This window comes from Eulemur rufifrons, chromosome 3 (assembly GCF_041146395.1).
Source record: "Eulemur rufifrons isolate Redbay chromosome 3, OSU_ERuf_1, whole genome shotgun sequence".
In the NCBI taxonomy this organism is placed as follows: Eukaryota; Metazoa; Chordata; class Mammalia; order Primates; family Lemuridae; genus Eulemur; species Eulemur rufifrons.
Window position 1 is genome coordinate 76,457,871 of NC_090985.1, and position 17,482 is coordinate 76,475,352.

The 17,482-nt window shown below is 43.0% G+C and overlaps 1 protein-coding gene and 1 pseudogene across 3 annotated transcripts; one reads left to right on the forward strand and one right to left on the reverse strand.

Moving 5' to 3' along the window:
* Positions 1–1,618: 1,618 nt before the first annotated feature.
* Positions 1,619–5,347, forward strand: HEY1 (hes related family bHLH transcription factor with YRPW motif 1). Of its 3 annotated transcripts, none has more exons than XM_069466321.1 (5): positions 1,619–1,811; positions 2,074–2,149; positions 2,276–2,371; positions 2,649–2,730; positions 3,611–5,347. In XM_069466321.1, exons 1-5 carry the CDS (start codon positions 1,723–1,725, stop codon positions 4,192–4,194), a joined length of 927 nt encoding a protein of 308 aa, XP_069322422.1. In that variant the 5' UTR covers positions 1,619–1,722; the 3' UTR covers positions 4,195–5,347. The 3 variants fall into 3 exon arrangements, with proteins under 3 accessions (XP_069322422.1, XP_069322423.1, XP_069322424.1); XM_069466322.1 differs by having other exon boundaries at positions 2,276–2,359; XM_069466323.1 differs by lacking the exons at positions 1,619–1,811; positions 2,074–2,149; positions 2,276–2,371; positions 2,649–2,730 and adding an exon at positions 2,907–3,180.
* A 10,386-nt stretch (positions 5,348–15,733) lies between these two features.
* Positions 15,734–16,282, reverse strand: LOC138381797 (chromobox protein homolog 3 pseudogene; annotated as a pseudogene).
* Positions 16,283–17,482: the final 1,200 nt, after the last annotated feature.

A 17,482-nucleotide genomic window follows, 5' to 3' on the forward strand; every position in this document is an offset into this window, starting at 1 on the left:
GAAACCGGGAAGCTATTTGCAAAAATGAGAAAATGTCTTTTGTAACCGTCAACAATATTTATTAAGCTTTCTCTCATAAACGAGGCTGCAAGCCACAGAATGGACTTGAGACGAACACGAACTGCTCCGCACCTTTGCAAAGAAGGGAGGACTTGATTTCCAAATTTAAAATCACCATCCCGCCTGCTCCTACAAATCCTGGAATCAGGAATCACTCCCAAGATTTACTACTATTTTTAAAAATCTGTCTTTTTGGGGGACTCACGGAACTTCACGTAGCACCCAGTACATGGCCAGGCCACCACCGAGGCCAGAGGGGTGCTGCGTGCGTGCATGTGTCACTGTGTGAGGGTCAGAGACGTGCATTCCCTCAGCAAGGCAGGCCCCAGACGCAAACGCCAGCACCGCCACCCTGTCGCCGGCTGAGAGGATCTGGCCGCCAACGCCAGGGGAAAAAAAAAAAAAAAAAAAAACCAACAAAAACCCCAACGTAATGAATATCCCCAGGGACCTTTGGGTTTTTTTTTCTTCTTTTCGAAGTCAGCCCAGAAAACAAGTGCTCCACTTCCCTGGAAATCAAATGCACAGGGGTATCCATTCCATCCCGAGGTTGGGAAGCCCCTGCGGAAATGAGTCTGGCTGTGTGTGTTGACACGGTCCCAGAAACCACAAAAGAACATCCCCTGCACCCACGTCCTGCCCCTCCATGTGACCGGCCCCTGGACTGGTGGCCACCGTGGATGCGCCCAGCGCACGGGCGGCCCCTCTCCCGGCTCCCCGCAGGCTCCGCGGAGCGGCCGGCGCACAGCCAGGCCAGGTGCACCCGGCCCGCCCCGCCACCGGCGCGCGCCTCCCGCCGCCGGGCACGGGCGGCCACGCAGGCGAGATTTACGGTGGCGCTGGGCGGCGGCTTCCGGGGCCGGTCGGCGCCCAGGCTCCGATTACAGGTTCACCCGAGGGGCCCGGCCCGCGGCCGCCCAGCCCCCGCCGGCTCGCCCTCGCGCGGCCCCGCTCCCCGCCTGCCCATTCTTCTCCATTCATGCGGACGCCCAGCCCCGCCGCCGCCGCCGCCAGCGCGGCCGCCGTCGCCGTCGCCGTCCGCCTGGATTGGCTGGTGGCCGCGGCGCCGGCACTTTCCCACGGCCCGCGGCGCGTGCGGCTCACCGGCGGCTCTGCAGGCGCGGCCCTGGCGCGCGGCCAGGCCAATCGGGGCGCGCGGGGCGGGGCGGGGCCGCGGCCGCCCGCGGGCCAGTGTCCCGGCCCGGCCTCCCGCGCCTCCCCGCCGCCGGCCCACCGCCGCCTGCGCCTACTCCTTCCCCCAGAGTGGAGCCCCCGCGGAGCCGACGCACCGCCGCCGGGCAGGGGAGGGCGCGGAGGGCGGGGGCGCGGTCAGCTCGCGCCCCCGGCCTCGCCCCCGCCCCTCCTCTGAACAGCTGCCAATCAGCAGAGCGAGAAGCCGGATTGGCCGGGGCAAGCTGTTGCCCGGGAGCTGCCGCCCGCCCCTCCGCCCCCTCGCCCGCCTTTTCCACTCCCCCGCCCTCCCCAAGGCCCTGGGAAGGGGCTCAGCGTGGGAAAGGGATGGTTGAGTTTTAACCGGAGGCAGAGCGTGAGCGGGATCAGTGTGTGCGGAACGCGAGCAGCCGAGCGAGGAGAGGCGCCGCTGTCGTTAACTCCTCCCTGCCCGCCGCGCCGACCCTGCCCCGGAGCCCTCGCGCAGCCAGCATGAAGCGAGCTCACCCCGAGTACAGCTCCTCCGACAGCGAGCTGGACGAGACCATAGAGGTGGAGAAGGAGAGCGCGGACGAGAGTGGGTGAGTTGGCCGCGGCGGAGCGGAGCCAGAGCGGGGGGCGAGCGCCGCTGGCCGCGGTGACAGCGGGCTGGGGCCCGGGGCGCGCCGGTGCCCCGCGCTGACCTCTGCGCGTCGCGGGCTGGCCACTACTCGTGGCGAGGGACCCTCACGGCGCTTTCAAGCCCAAGTTGCCAAAACAGTCTGAGTGCGGGGACCGCGTGGGTGTGACATCTCTGATCACCTCCCCTCGCTTAACGGCGATTTTTTTCCCTTCTCCTTTCAGAAACTTGAGTTCGGCTCTAGGTTCCATGTCCCCAACTACATCTTCCCAGATTTTGGCCAGGAAAAGACGGAGAGGCGTGAGTCTGTTTACAATGCACCTTTTATTTTTTGTTATTAATTAACGGAAAGAACAACCTTTTCTTCTCTCTGAAATTTACAGTCGTAATGGAAATGTCCTCCTTTGTTTTGCCTGCTTCCTACAGATAATTGAGAAGCGCCGAAGAGACCGGATCAATAACAGTTTGTCTGAGCTAAGGAGGCTGGTGCCCAGTGCTTTTGAGAAGCAGGTAATGGAGAAAGTAGGTAGAGCTCTCAGTGTAGCTATCCGCACCTTATACCTCATCCTTTTTAGAAAATAACTGTGTTGCTTGTGCCTAGGAGATGAATCTGTACACACTGCAAAGTACTTTGTGAAGACAACTCATTTTGCTTTAGTCCACACTTGAGGACTTACGAAGCATATATATTTTTAAGTATATGTATATCTTATGTGTAAATATGTATATATGTACTGTGCATTTTAAGTTGTTCCTTGAAGAAACTTGTGCCAAATCAATATTTTGCCATTCTCTTAAGGGGTCTGCTAAGCTAGAAAAAGCTGAGATCCTGCAGATGACGGTGGATCACCTGAAAATGCTGCACACTGCAGGGGGGAAAGGTACATCTCGCTAGTCCTGTTGGGGGCTCTGACTGGTTGGAGTAGAGAGAGCAGCAGCTGCAGGCCAGGACTGGTGCAGTAGCTGACTGATTTTACTTTGGGAGTGGGGAGAAAACAGCTGGTGGTTTGTGCGCTTGCCTGTCAGTACATTTTCAAATGCACATAGAATTTTCTCCAGTGAATTCATCACCCTAAGTCTCTGCAAATTGAGCTAGTGCATCTTTTGAAAAAGACCTGTTATTTTTGAGGTGCTCTAAAGTTGTGACAGCCCTGATTCAGATTAGGTAGCTCTCATATTTGTCCATTGCTATTTTGAGGAAGAGCTTTTTTTTTTTTTTAAATATGTGCTCTTAATTTTGTATACAGGATTTTAAAATATGAGCTGCCACATGACTCTTGAGGAAAGAAACTTATTGTGGTTGAGCAGAGAAAACCTAACAGGAGACCAAGGTCTGTGTGTCTGTCTCCAGCAGAAAAATGTTTTACTGAGGACCAAGTGCCTAAGAGCTCCACGATGATAACTTACATCTGTGTGTCTAATGAATTTCACTGCTCTGTGGTTTCTCTGTCCTTGATGTATTTTTTGTTGTTGTTGAGAGGAAACATTAAAGGAATGAACATAGTTTCATCTGGTGGTAGGGTATAATTCCAGTTTCTGCGCAGCAGCTTCTAATTGGGTTTTGAACTCGCATTAGCAAACACATTCTGCTCATGTTGATAAATGCAAAGATTTCAGTAAACTCCAAAATATTTGGACATTCGCAAGAACCCGGGAGTGCCCTAAGGATGTAGGTGTTTCCCAGGAAGGGCTGCCTTTGGGATTGAAGAAATATGGGAAATGAGCAAAGCCCTGAGGTTTTTCTTTTGTTCTTTTCCTCAGGCTACTTTGACGCGCACGCCCTTGCTATGGACTATCGGAGTTTGGGGTTTCGGGAATGCCTGGCAGAAGTTGCCCGTTACCTGAGCATCATTGAAGGACTAGATGCCTCTGACCCGCTTCGAGTTCGACTGGTCTCGCATCTCAACAACTACGCCTCCCAGCGGGAAGCCGCGAGTGGCGCCCACGCGGGCCTCGGACACATTCCCTGGGGGAGCGCCTTCGGACATCACCCGCACATCGCACACCCGCTGTTGCTTTCCCAGAACGGCCACGGGAACACTGGCACCACAGCGTCGCCCACGGAAGCCCACCACCAGGGCAGGTTGGCCTCGGCACATCCGGAGGCGCCTGCCTTGCGAGCGCCCCCTAGCGGCGGCCTTGGACCGGTGCTCCCCGTGGTCACCTCCGCCTCCAAACTCTCGCCGCCTCTGCTCTCCTCGGTGGCCTCCCTGTCGGCTTTCCCCTTCTCTTTCGGGTCCTTTCACTTACTCTCTCCCAATGCACTGAGCCCTTCGGCACCCACGCAGGCAGCAAATCTTGGCAAGCCCTATAGACCTTGGGGGACGGAGATTGGAGCTTTTTAAAGAACTGATGTTGTAGAATGAGGGAGGGGAAAGCTTAAAATCCCAGCTGGGCTGGACTGTTGCCAACACCACCTTAAAGTCTTCAGTAAAAGTAAAAAGGAAAAAAGGTACACTTTCAGATAAATTGTTTTTTAAAGACTAGAGGTTTGTTGGTTTACTTTTAAATTTTTTTTTATCATGTCATGTATTAGCAGTTTTTAAAACTAGTTGTTAAATTTTGTTCAAAACATTAAATTGAAATAGTATAAATCAACACTTTTTGATAGGTTTGTACTGTGCCAAATTTACTTTGTAAACCAGAATGATTCCATTTTTGCCTCAAAGTTTTGGGAATCTTAACATTTAGTATTTTTGGTCTGTTTTCCTCCTTGTATAGTTATGGTCTGTTTTTAGAATTAATTTTCCAAACCACTATGCTTAATGTTAACATGATTCTGTTTGTTAATATTTTGACAGATTAAGGTGTTGTATAAATAATATTCTTTGGGGGGTGGACTATATTGAATTTTATATTTCTGAACAAAGCGTTGACAAATCAGATGATCAGCTTTATCCAAGAAAGAAGACTAGTAACTTCTCTGCCTTCTATAGCAGTAAGGTGAATGTACAAACTGTCAGTGGCCCTGAATCCATATGACCAACTGCTGTTGTGTGCCAGGACTTGCACTTCTGGCGTAGTTAGGAGAGGGCCGCTGGTAGGTTAGGTCTCATTTGGAGCATTGGTAGAGAGGAAACTGATGATAATTGCATAGAATTTGCTTGCATTTACCAGCCCCAGCAATGCAGTGAATTTTTAATCTCATGGATCTCAAATTCCCAGATGTGAACATGGATAAGTGATCATGGTGTGCAAGTGGTCAATTGAATAGTACAGTGGGACCTGTTAAATGCATAACCTAATTTTCCTGGAATTTTAACTGGAAATTTTTATGTTGCATTTTCCTTTTGGTGCATGGAAATGTGGTTGTTGAGATATTTAAAAGGGCTTTCCTGCCTTCTTCTCTTTGGTTTATTTAATTTGATTTGGGCTATAAAAGTATTATTTTGCAGGTTTATCCTTTTAGCAGGTGTAGTTTAAACAACCTCCACTGAACTGGGTTGACCTCTGTTGTACTGATGTGTTGTGACTAAATAAAAAAGGAAGAACAAAGTATTCTGCTGTGTATGTCTTAACGTACCTTGGCCTTTCCTTCTATTGGCTAAGAAAAAATGAATGTTCCTTCATTTTCATTGTGCTTTGATTGGTTTGTATGAGTTCACCAATATCATTATTCTTAGACTTCTAAACTGTGTGAATTTGTGCCATTGAATAGGGTGACTTCATTATAATGCAGAGCTCTGGCCTGCCTCCCACAAGGGGACATAGCATAGACCTTTTGCTGTTACGTTAGATGGTCTGGCTCTAAACTGGCCATCTATGGACTAGGAAAGCTTAAATCAGACTGGGGCTTGCAGGGCTGGGAAAGGACTCTGATGAAATCTTTTAAAACCATTTTGACCATTAGACAAATATTTACTGAGAGTACCTACTGTGTGCTCAATTCTATGCTGAGAGAATAGAAAATTTATTCATTTCTTTTACTTGGTTTTTTTTTTTTTTTTTTTTTTTTTTTTAATGGCAAAGCAAGCAGACCCTAATGTTGCTATCTCTGAGACCCCGTGCAGGGGCTTGGGAATGTGTGGCCTGATGAGCAGTGACAGGCTGTAATTCTGCACCTGCACAACTCCAGTCGTCTTCCCTGGTCCTGTTTCCATGGAATTTGTTTAACCCTTTAATTGCACTGGACTCCTGAGCTGCGCAGTGAGGAAGCTGACATATGCTTTAGGTTAGGACAAAACGCTGCCAGAACAGAGGCGGTAATCTGGGCCCCAAGGGGAGAGGAGTGTCTTCTCATTGCCTTAAAAGTAGTCTTCTGCCAATTAGCTCTTAGCTCGGAAGGAGTTCCCCTTGATCCTGAGGGAGGTGGAGAGGAGAGGGAGAAAACCCACTCTGGCAGATGATAAAATAGAGCCTTTTCTTTGCCCAAACACTGAGCTCCTCCTCCCCTCTTTGCTGAAAAAGCAAAGACAGAAGGCAAAGAGATGTTTGGACTGTGAACTTGAACAGCAACAACTTCTGAGTCCCTGTGAAGGGATGGGAGACTGGCATTTTTGGGATTGTGGGTTTCCAACGCTAGATCCCTCAAAAGCCTTCTCTGTGTGGCCTCAGATGTCGGTCCTTCTTGCGATGCACAGCTCCGCTCTGCTCTACCTGTGCCACGCAGACACTCTTCTGCCTGTCATATGGCTGTGATGAAAAGTGTTATGATAATTTCTGCCAAGTGTCAGTTTAATTTTAGCAACCGTGATTTCCAATGGCATTACAGCATTACTGAACAGCATTGTGCTCACTGTCTTAGACCCTCTTGCCATTACATAGGTTTAGATGGCTGCTAATGTGATAAGAGTAAAGCTTCATATTTTTGGGACTCTGCAGAAAGAGCTGTGGAACTGTAAGACACGTACATGTAGCATGTTACACTTGTCCCATCAATGACAGCTATATCATGATCTGGTTTAGTACTCTTTTTCTTTTTGGGGGAACGCTGGCAGGTCATTTTCCAGATTGCATATTTTTCCATAGAAATGGTTTCTTTTTAAGCTCCATCAAGATAACAGGTATCTGGGGATGGTGCAGGTAGAGTTGAAGCTTCCTGGGAAGCAGGATGGAATTATGACTATGAGCCAGTAGTATATAGAAAAATTAAGGTAGGAAAACTCCTCTTTCTATTCTGAATTATTGCAGTAAGAAAAAAACCAACATCAGGGTCATTAGTGCCGGCATGCTTTTGTATTATATATACATCTATAGTACATCTACTTGTGTAAACAAGAATTTTTCAGGTGACCATAAGTTTACCTTATGAGGAAAATAATATCACTGGTCATAGAGAATCTTGAAAAGCCTCAATAATTACCTATTTATTTTCATGAAATGTATTACTGTGAATTAATGAAATGAAGGATAGATGGGCAGAATTCTTGCATAAAAAGTCTCTAACAGAATAATCCAAGAAATATTGTTTCTAATTTATTCAGTATAGCTAAATTAAGATGTGATTTTTATTCTGCTTTTCATTGCCCCACTCTGTGACTCACTAAAATCATGATATTTTAAATATAGATTACTTAAATTTAAAATCCCTCAGGAAATGTTCTCTCTCCTAGTTACTTCTCCCCAGCCCTTCTGGTCTATACCAGCATCGCAGCTTTGATGCCTTCAGTAGTTTCCAGTGATGATTTATGATTAAAAGAACTTCAGAGCTAACATCATCTGAGATGATGCTTCAGATGTGGCCCAATTTCTTTCACAACTGGAACTCCAGGGAATGGGGGCATCTTGGGGGAGGGGACCAGAATTCTGGCTCCAGTTCTGCTTTTACCTAATTGGGTGACCTTGGATAAGTCATTGAAATTCTCTGAACTCCGTTTTCCTCATTGGTCAAATAAAGCGGTTGGACTAGATGGGGAGGAATGTGGTGGTATCAGGCCAGTGAGCCATGACTCAGGGAGCACAGGTTCCCAGCACCCAGTCTGTCTTAAGGTCTGGCCGAAGGGTCACGCCAGTTCTTCCCACACAGGAATTTTGGTTCACCGTTGGCAGATCTTTCAAATTTTCAAGAGCCTCTCCACTTTTGGATTTTTATGTGAATTTGTCCACTTTTTATTAATTGGTAACTAATTCATTAAAACCTGTCTGCCAGCAAGACAGAGCCAGGGGGCAGCAGCCGTTTCTCAGCTTCCAGGGCTCTAAACCGAATGGCTCTCTGGAGGGCTAGAGTTCTCCAACATCTTTGTTATGCATGAAATTTGAATATGATAAATAGCTAAACACAAACCTAAAATAAAAGAACCAATGCAGTCATTAGGCAGCTGTAGGTGCTATCATTTAATGACTATAGCCAGTTTTTTAAAGAATTACTTCTGCATTGTCAAATTTCCTCAAGGTAAAGTAAAGCAAGGAGAGATGAGCGAAGGCAGCCTTTTTGTTCTAAGTCTTGACACTTTACAGGAACCTCTTCCGCAGGTGCTCTGACTTGGTCCTTGTGTTCATTTTACCGTGGAGAAAGACAAGTTCTCAGCCTGGTGGCCTTAAATGAAAGAGCGAGTGTGTGGCTTGCTCGTGACTCAGCACGCCGAAGTACTAAAAGGCGCCATCTGATTTCAGGAAGTAAGAAGTTCCAGCAAAAAGCAAGCTGTTTTGAACTTCAACTTGAAACATAATGCCCTCCTTGATCTTGATGAGCTGCAGGGCTTTTCTCTCAGATCCTTCAGTGTTCTGCTCTGGGGTGGGGGCAGGGAGAGAGGAGAAAGAAAAAGCTAAGGAAAAAGAAACTCAGGCCTCTCTTTTTGAGCTGTCTGTAAGTATTGACATACATTTAGTACAGAACTGTTCTCCTAAGCCTGTAAATCCCAGCAAAATCCAAGGTGAATAAATGTCCGTGGCAGGTGGGTCTGGGGAACATAAGCAGGTTTTGGATTTTGTGTTAATCAGTTGTAATATCATGATTCTTTATAGTTTGATTGTGAAATTTCCCATTGTATTTACTCCTATGTTAGTATTTTTCATTAAGTGCTTTATGTTATGTTTGACCTAATACTCAAGTGGAAAGATCATGCCTAAATTTGAAAACTCTTAATCAATCATAGATAGTTGTGAGGTCATCTATGGCTTGATCTAGCAGAAGAGACTTGAAAATATCATCTTTTAGCCAGAAAGAGACTGGCTGTTCCCTCGGAGAGAGTTGATTACTGAAAATTTTCTGTAGCTACATTTATGTATGTATGTATGTATGTATGTATGTATGTCTCTCCTGAAGCAGGATTTTGTTTCTGGTACAGAGGAATGTTCCATGAATGTGGAATTGAATCATAAAATTAAAGAATGACATATCTGAGCCTTTGGTCATCCTCTTGGACCTCATTTCCTGTGGCTTGTTTCTCACCATTGCTCCAGCCACACTTTGTCTCTGCTGTTGCTGGAACATGCCCGGTGTGCTCTCACCTCCAGGCCTCTGCACTGGCTGTTCCCTCTGCCTGGAATGCTTTTCCCTCGGCTTCTGCTACTCTATCTGTAAACTGTGATCTACTGGGGGTCCTGTTCAAAGGTCACCCTCCCTATGGGGTCTTCCCTTCCAACCCTATTACAACAGTCTCTCTCCCCAGGATCCTCAATTCTGCTGCTCTCCACCTCTCTCTCCTCTTTTGTTCTCTTCTCCATGTACCTGACAGAATGTACATTGCACTGATTATTTGTTTGCTGTCTGTTTTTGCCTAGGTTGTTCACTTTTATAGTTCTGTCACTTAAAATAGCACCTAGCATACTGGAGGCTCTCTATAAATATTTGTTGAATGAATGAATGCGTCTAGCCCATGCCTTGGTTACCACTAAGAAGCAGAGCAGAAGACATCCAAAGAGGTAGGTCTCTAGCCCCCCAGCCCCCACCTCCAATTTTTTTATTTTAAAAACTACCAGGGAAGGTAATTTTATGTTTCACTTCAGTACTTTCTCTTCACTATTATAAAATTCTTCTTTAAGAAGAATCTAACTCAAACATCATTCTTCTTCAAGTCTATTTCCTTTTTTGTGTGTGCCTAGTGGGAATGTAGGGATGCTGTTCACTTTCCTCTGTTCCCCTAAAGAGGCTCTTCATCCATCTTCTCCTCCACCTTCTCTCCAGTTAGGGTGCCTCAGTGTTCTCGATCTTGCCCCCTTTTAGTACAACCTTTTGGGATGGGGTGTGGGAGCACAGCAAACTGTATTTATAAAAATGGAGAGAAGAACAGAAGTTCTATCATGGGAACAGAGTATATACCACTCAGGGTTCCCAGGAGAGCAACACAGATAAAGTGTTTGGACTAAATGTGTAAAGGTTAAAGGAACCAATACATCATGGTCTGTGATAAGTGGAGGCTGAAGGACGAATAGTAAAGTTACTGCTATGAGTAAGTAAAGAGAGGGTCTTATGAAAGTAGAGACCAGTGGTTCTTAGGCAAAGACCCAGATCCTCACAAGGGCAGAGACCAGTAGGGTTGCGATGGGGAGGGGCCTGCACTCCTGACCTTGGTTCTGGCCATCAAGCAGCAATGGGTTTGTAGCAGGATTTTGAGTGCAGCTTTTTCTGTTATCTGTGAACAAGCTGAGTGCACAGAAGCAGTAAGTACCTTACATCCTAAAGAACCCAAAAGCACTTGGGGCCTAATGCTTCCTACAGGGTTTTTAATAGAAGGCCAAACTGTCCCTTCCATGTTCAACAATAGCACCCTTAGCTGAAGCCCATCCCAGCTTACGTGAGAAGACTGGGGAAGGGATGAGAAAGGAAATCATTGGCATCGTGAGGAGCTGGCCTTGGGCTTTTTTTCTCCCTTCCTGTAGGGCGTAGGTGAGTTGAAAGGTTTCACGAGGGATTGCAGTGGCTACGCAAGGTTACAGGATTCGTAGAAAGTGGGTTTGGGGCTTGGATCGTGGTCAGACCTGAAGGTAAACAGCTGCTTCCTTCTGCACAGCGTGCAGTTCTTCGAAATGCAGGGGATTCGGATGAAGCTGAACATCTCCTCTAAAATGCCACGCACACCATCTACTTGGAAAGCATCACATCCGCAGAGGCCTCCAGCAGCAGATGGAAAACAACAGAGCCAGCATGAGAACATGTCCCCCGGCCCCCCAACCCCTGCAACTTATATGAGAAGGTGTTTTCTTCTCTCTTCTCTCTCCCTCAACATCAATGTAATTAACCTTGGAGACATAAGCGATGGAAGAATACTAGATTCAGAACTGGCCTAGAACACAAGTTCTAGGCCACCCCCACCCTGCAAGGTGCTGGAGGAGGAAGAAGACTCAAAGGCAGATGGTGCCTCTCCTCCTTCCCAAGGCCTCCTCCCACGTTTTAGCTGGTGACGGGGTGGGGAAGGGGGGAACAAGGTTTAAATGAAAAAGAAGATTGGCATTGAAAAATGGACTGACTTTTCATTTATGGAAAGCAACAAGAAAATTCTTTAATCTGTCCAAGACATCATTAAGAGGAAGCAAAAGGAGATTTGTTAGATTATAGTTGAAAGCAGTTATTGCAAAAACCAAAACCAAAACCAAAAACCATTATTACTGACTGAGTTGTTCTTCACTTAGTGGAGAAGTGCATACGTAGTCAAAGGAATGACACCCCGCAAATGGAAGAAGCTTGTGCATCGGGTTGCCATACCAGTGTTGGTGATTGGGGGGAATAGTGAAACATGGAGAGACACTGAAAGACTGAATATTTTTTAAAGAGAAGATGGATTTTCTGTACCATCCACCAGTGATGTTAATGTTAATGTTAATGTTAATGTTAACACAGGGCGAAGTTTTAAGACAAATTATTAACATGGTCACCTGGAACACTTATAAAAAGATGTGATTAAAACCAGCAGCTAACCAGTGTTCACAAAGAATAAGTCATGCCTGACAAACCTCCATTCTTTTTGGAAAGGCTCCCTGTGCTGGGCCACTGCAGAATCACTATCTCTACTGTAGCAAGGTGTGGACTGTTTCACCATCTCCCGGAGCAGTAATTGGAATGTAAGCTGGATGATGGAACAGTTAGAACGCTCAGGAATTGGTTAAATGACAGCAATTCTTTATTTAGTGTTTGCAATATGACACACATTGTCTTCGATCTTTAGGAATGGTTACTCTGAAAAGTCAGCATAATTATCTCCATTTACAGATGAGGAAACTGAGATTTTGCAAAATGAAGACACTTGTCCAAAATCTTCTAACTGTTAAGAAGCAACGCTAGGATTTAATGGCAGATCTGAAGTTCATGCTTTTATTTTTTTTTTGACATCCAAACTCAACTCATTGGTTGATTGATTTCAGCTTGGTAAGAGGTTTCCTGTGATACCTTCCAGTGGTCACGGTAGCCTGAAAATGGAACAAACCATTTGGGGGAAGATGAGCTCCCCGGGACAGAGGGGTATTGAGGCAGAGGCTGGCCTACCCTGAATGTTCTGAAAGGGCTTCACTAGAGGTTCTAAGACTTTCCAAGGGCGATGGATACCTGGATACAGATGTTTTGCAGTTTTCAGTTTTCATCTCCAGATACTGAACTGCCACATGTATGCAATTCTTGACTTGCTAGTTCAGCCTTCCCACGTCTATGTTCACAGTAGCCTTTCCCCTTTATTACAAAAGAAAGCCATACCCCTCACCCATCCCAAATCTGGAGACACCAAAACCTACAGGACACCAGACAATGGCACAATTCTAAAACTTGGTTTCAGGGAACTCTTCCTTAATAATTGTTGAAGAGCTATAAACTCACCATTGGCTTCCTGTGTATGCCTGTCTTACATGTATTTTTGTTGTGGGTAAAACATGGGTCAGAAAATAGGGTGTTCAAATGTTCTGAATTTAGAAATATTAAAGATAGGGGTGGTGGGAATGATGGCAATGATCATTTAATAACTTTGCCTCTTCTATTTTGAAAATGCTGTCCAAGACTGCTTCGCTCTCTAGAGTCAGTAAGAACAAAGAAAAGACAGCATCAGTAAGACATGTGAATGCTTAAATGACTTTCCCTCCCCTTTCACATAGTTAAACTGAAGCAGTTCTTTTTGATTATTCTCAATACTCATCCCTTAGATCCCTCCAGGTAGAAGAGATATTGATGTAATTAATTAAGGGTTCCTTTAATAAGGCTTGGTAAATCTTTTTTAGTATATCTCTCAGAAATTGAGAAAGGAACTAATGATTATGTTACAAATATTTTTGAAAATTAAGTACTTTCCAATTCTTTGCTTTCATCAAAATGAAGATCATCTTAAATTGTCAACTACTAGAACATAATTTTGATTATGGATTATCTGAATGTGAATATTGGTAATATTCATTCATTTATATATAAACTATTGGGGGGAGCCCATTCATTTTATTAAAAAGAGATGCAGGCTGGATGTGGTGGTTCCCACCTGTAATCTCAGCACTTTGGGAGGCTCAGGTGGGAGGATCGCGTGAGGCCAGAAGTTTGAGGCCAACCTGGGCAACATAGCAAGACTCCATCTCTGAAAAAAAAAAAAACAAAAAAAAAAAACCCAACAAAACCCAAAATAGTTGGGCGTTTTGGCATAGGCCCACAGTCCTAGCTAGTCAGCAGGAAGCTGAAGCGGGACTATAATTTGAGCCCAAGAGTTCGAGGCTACAGTGAGCTATGATCATACTACTGCTCTCCAGCTTGGGTGACAGAGCAAGACCCTGTCTCTATTCTTTAAAAAAATAAATATATAAAAATAAAAAGAGATACACATTCAATTTCACATTCAACATTTTATTTTCAATAATAAAGTTATCAGATTATTATATTACTTGTATAGTAACAATTGTAATAACAACTCAATCCAGAACTAACCAACCGTCCTTCCTTCCTTCTTCTTTCCTTCTTTCCTTCCTTCATTCCTTCCTTTTTTCTTTTCTTCCATTTTTCCTTTCTGCTTTTCATCACTTAGAACCTTATGTTTGCAAGAAATAAAAACTAAAACATTGAATTTATATACATATCTCTACTGGAGAGAACTGTGATAAGTGATCAAGAAAATACTTTGGATGTATTTTCCTACATTATGTATTCCAAATATATGCTTGGAATACATAAAAATGTATTCCTAAGATAAAACTCTGTGGGGATCGGAAATGGCAATAGGAATTCAAAGAGAAAAAAATGTTGTAAAATTTCCCAATATCCAAGAAGAGCTTATGTTTGTATTTTCAAAAGATAAAGGCTGGTATTAAATCATTATGATATTTAGCTTTCATTGTTTGCCTTTAACATTTTATTAGACATCAACATTAAACCCTGAAAATTGCATTTTTTGGTCATTATTTAAACTTACAAAAAATTTTAGACATCAGTTTTGTTTTATTTTATTTTTAGCTTTATCAGGGCATAATTGACACACAAATTGTATATATTTAAGGTGTACAACTTGATGTTTTGATGTACGTATACATTGTGAAATGATCACCACAATCAAGCTAGTAAACATGTCTATTACCTCACACAGTTTACCTTTGTGTGTGTGTGTGTGTGTGTGTGTGTGTGTGTGGTGAGAGCACTTAAGATCTACCCTTTAGCAAATTTTAAGTATACAATACAGTACTATCAATTATAGTCACCATGGGGTACATCAGATGTCCAAAATTTATTCTTGTATTGCTGAGACTTTGTACCCTTTGACCAACATCTCCTCATTTTCCCCACTTCCCTAACCCCTGGAAATGACCATTCTACTCTTTGCTTCTATGAGTTTGACTATTTTAGATTCCACAAAGTAACTGATTCAAAGATCAGTTAACTGTAGATGCATACATTTATTTCCAGGCTCTCTATTCTGTTCCATTGTTCTATATGTCTGTTTTCCTGCCAGTATCATACTGTTTTGATTATGGTAGCTTTGTAATGTATTTTGAAATCAGGAAGTCTGATGTCTCCAGGTTTGTTCTTCTTGCTCAAGATTGCTTTGGCTATTTGGAATCTTTCATGGTTGCATATGAATTTTAGGATTGTTTTTTTCTATTTCCATAAAGAATGCCATTGGTATTTTGATAGGCATTTCATTAAATCTGTAGATCATTTTGGATAGTATGGCTATTTTAATAATATTAATAATTCTAATCCACGAACATGGACATCTTTCCATTCATTTGTGTCTTCTTTAATTTCTTCATTAAATTTTACAATTTAATGTGTACAATTCTTTCACTTCTTTGGTTAACTTTATTCCTAAGCATTTTATTCTTCTTGTTGCTATTGCAAATGGGATTGCTTTCTTAATTTCCTTTTTGAATAGCTCATCTGTGTATAGAAACATCACTGATTTTTGTATGTTGATTTTGTACCTGCAACTTTACTGAATTTGTTTATAGTTCTAACAGTTGTTTTGTTGAGTCTTTAGGGTTTTCTACATAGATGATCATATCATCTGCAAAAAAGGTAATTTTATAATACTTCTTCCTTTCCAATGTGGATGTCTTTTCTTTCTTTTTCTTGTCCAATTGCTCTGGCTGGGACTTCTAATACTATGTTGAATAGAAGTGGTGAGAGCATCAAGAGGAACTGCAGCAGCCCAGGTGCCCCAAGCCCAACTTGATAGGACCCACAGTGGCTGTAGGTCTTCCCATCATGTCCAGACTCAGAAAAAGTATTGTGCCATGGGACCTGGGACAGGGCCTCCGTAGCAACTAATAACACAACTCAAAATGTGGGAGTTTAGTGCTTCATGGGCAAACTTAGACTAATGAGAGTCAGGAAAATGGAAAGACCCAGTAGATAAATTCTATTTTTTTTCCTTCCATCTCATATTGTGCTGAACAACTGGAGTTTCTTATGACCTGCTTAGAAGACTTCTTTTTTTTTTTTTTAAATGTATCAAACTTGATTTATTAGGTGTAGTTATTTCTTCACACTAGTAAATCAAAAACCAATACCCAGATTTTGTGTGTGTGTGTGTGTGCAAGCAATGCAAACAATTATTGAGCTTCATCTGGACAAGAATGCCAAGTTAGTTTCTCTTCATAAAAAGCAATCACAATTTGAGGACACTTCATATTTGCTTCTTTTGCCAGCACCAAATCTGCCTCATCTGAATCTTTCCATTTCATAAGAAACATTAATTCTCCACTGCTATCTGTGGCACCAATTATTCTTTCAGGATCAAGACCTCTGGCAAAGCCTCTTGGTTTGTCTGCACCATCTCTTTTTTCCTTTGATTTGCTATCGTCAGATTCACTGTCAGATAAAGATTTTCTTTTTGTATCATCTTTTTCTTTACCAGATTTTTGAGAATTAAGAAATGCTTCAATTAACTCTGGACAATCCAAATTTTCTTCAGGTTCCCAAGTATTGTCAGCATCTGTAAATCCCTTCCACTTCAGGAAATACTCCACTTTCCCATTTACTACACGTCAACCCAATGCTTTTTCCACCACAAATTCTTCAGGCTCTGCCTCTTCAACCTTTTTACTCTTCCCATTCTGTATCTTTCCCATTTTTTGCAATGTAGTTTTATTGGAGGCCATTTTTTATTGCAGACTTGAAGAGTTTTATTCACCGCCTCTGAGCTGCTCCGGGTCGCGGATCTACAACATCTCTCTTGGAAGACTTCTTTATTAATTGTGAACAATATGCTATGCTTTCTTCTGAAGCTGTGGCCTTCTGGGCAATGTACAACCCTTTTTCCTTCTCTGACTCATTTCTTTTTCCCTCATTTTTGATACCCTGGAATTGACCCTTCTAATAAAGTCTTAGAACTTAAGTTTTGACCCAGGCTGTATTTTTTTAGGGAGGTATAAGATACCCACTTTGGGGCATATTTAATATTAAACCTGTAAAAAAATCTAAAATATTATGATAATAATTAAAAATGTTTTAGTAAAATTTCCCTTGACTATCCATAGTTATCATTATTTAACAACAATGGCCAAAATTTTTAAAAAGATCGTAAGATAAAAGCCCTTTTAATGCCAGTAAATTAACCTCATTCAGGAGAAGATCCAATTTTTCTCCTAACTCTATAGCATGTAATACAAAATACTAATGTTTTAAGAAAGAAAACCTCAGGACTAGTGAAGAATAATAATATAATAAAAAGTATTTTTAAAGAAATACAAGAAACACTATGTAGTTCACTTTACTATGGAAATTAGATCTTATAAGCAATAATAATAAACATTAATAAAAACAAATTCATTTATTGTTCTTTTCTTTCAAATGAATTTTATTGAGGTATAATTTACATATAATAAAATGCACCCATTATAAGTGTACAGTTCAACGAGTTCCAACAAATACCTATACTCATAACTATCACCATGATTAAGATTTAGGATATTTGCCTCACCCCAAATAGTCTTCTCATGACTTTTTGCAGCAATACTTTTCCACCCTTAGCCCCAGGCTACCACTGGCTTCATCAGCTTTCACTTTCTGTCTTTAGAGAGTACTTTTGTCCATTCTAGAGTTTCATATAAATAGAATCAGCTCCTTTTTCCCAGCATAACGTTTTTGAGATTCATCCATATAGTTGAGTGTGTAAGTAGTTTGTTCCTTTTTGTTGCTGAGTCACACGTCATTGCATTAATGTACCACATGTTGATGGACATTTGCATTGCTTCTAATTTTTGGCTATTACCAATAAAGCTGCTATTTGTGTGCAAAAAAAAAAAAAAAAAGTGGTGAGAGTGGGCATCCTTGCCTTATACCAGATCTTAGAGGAAAAG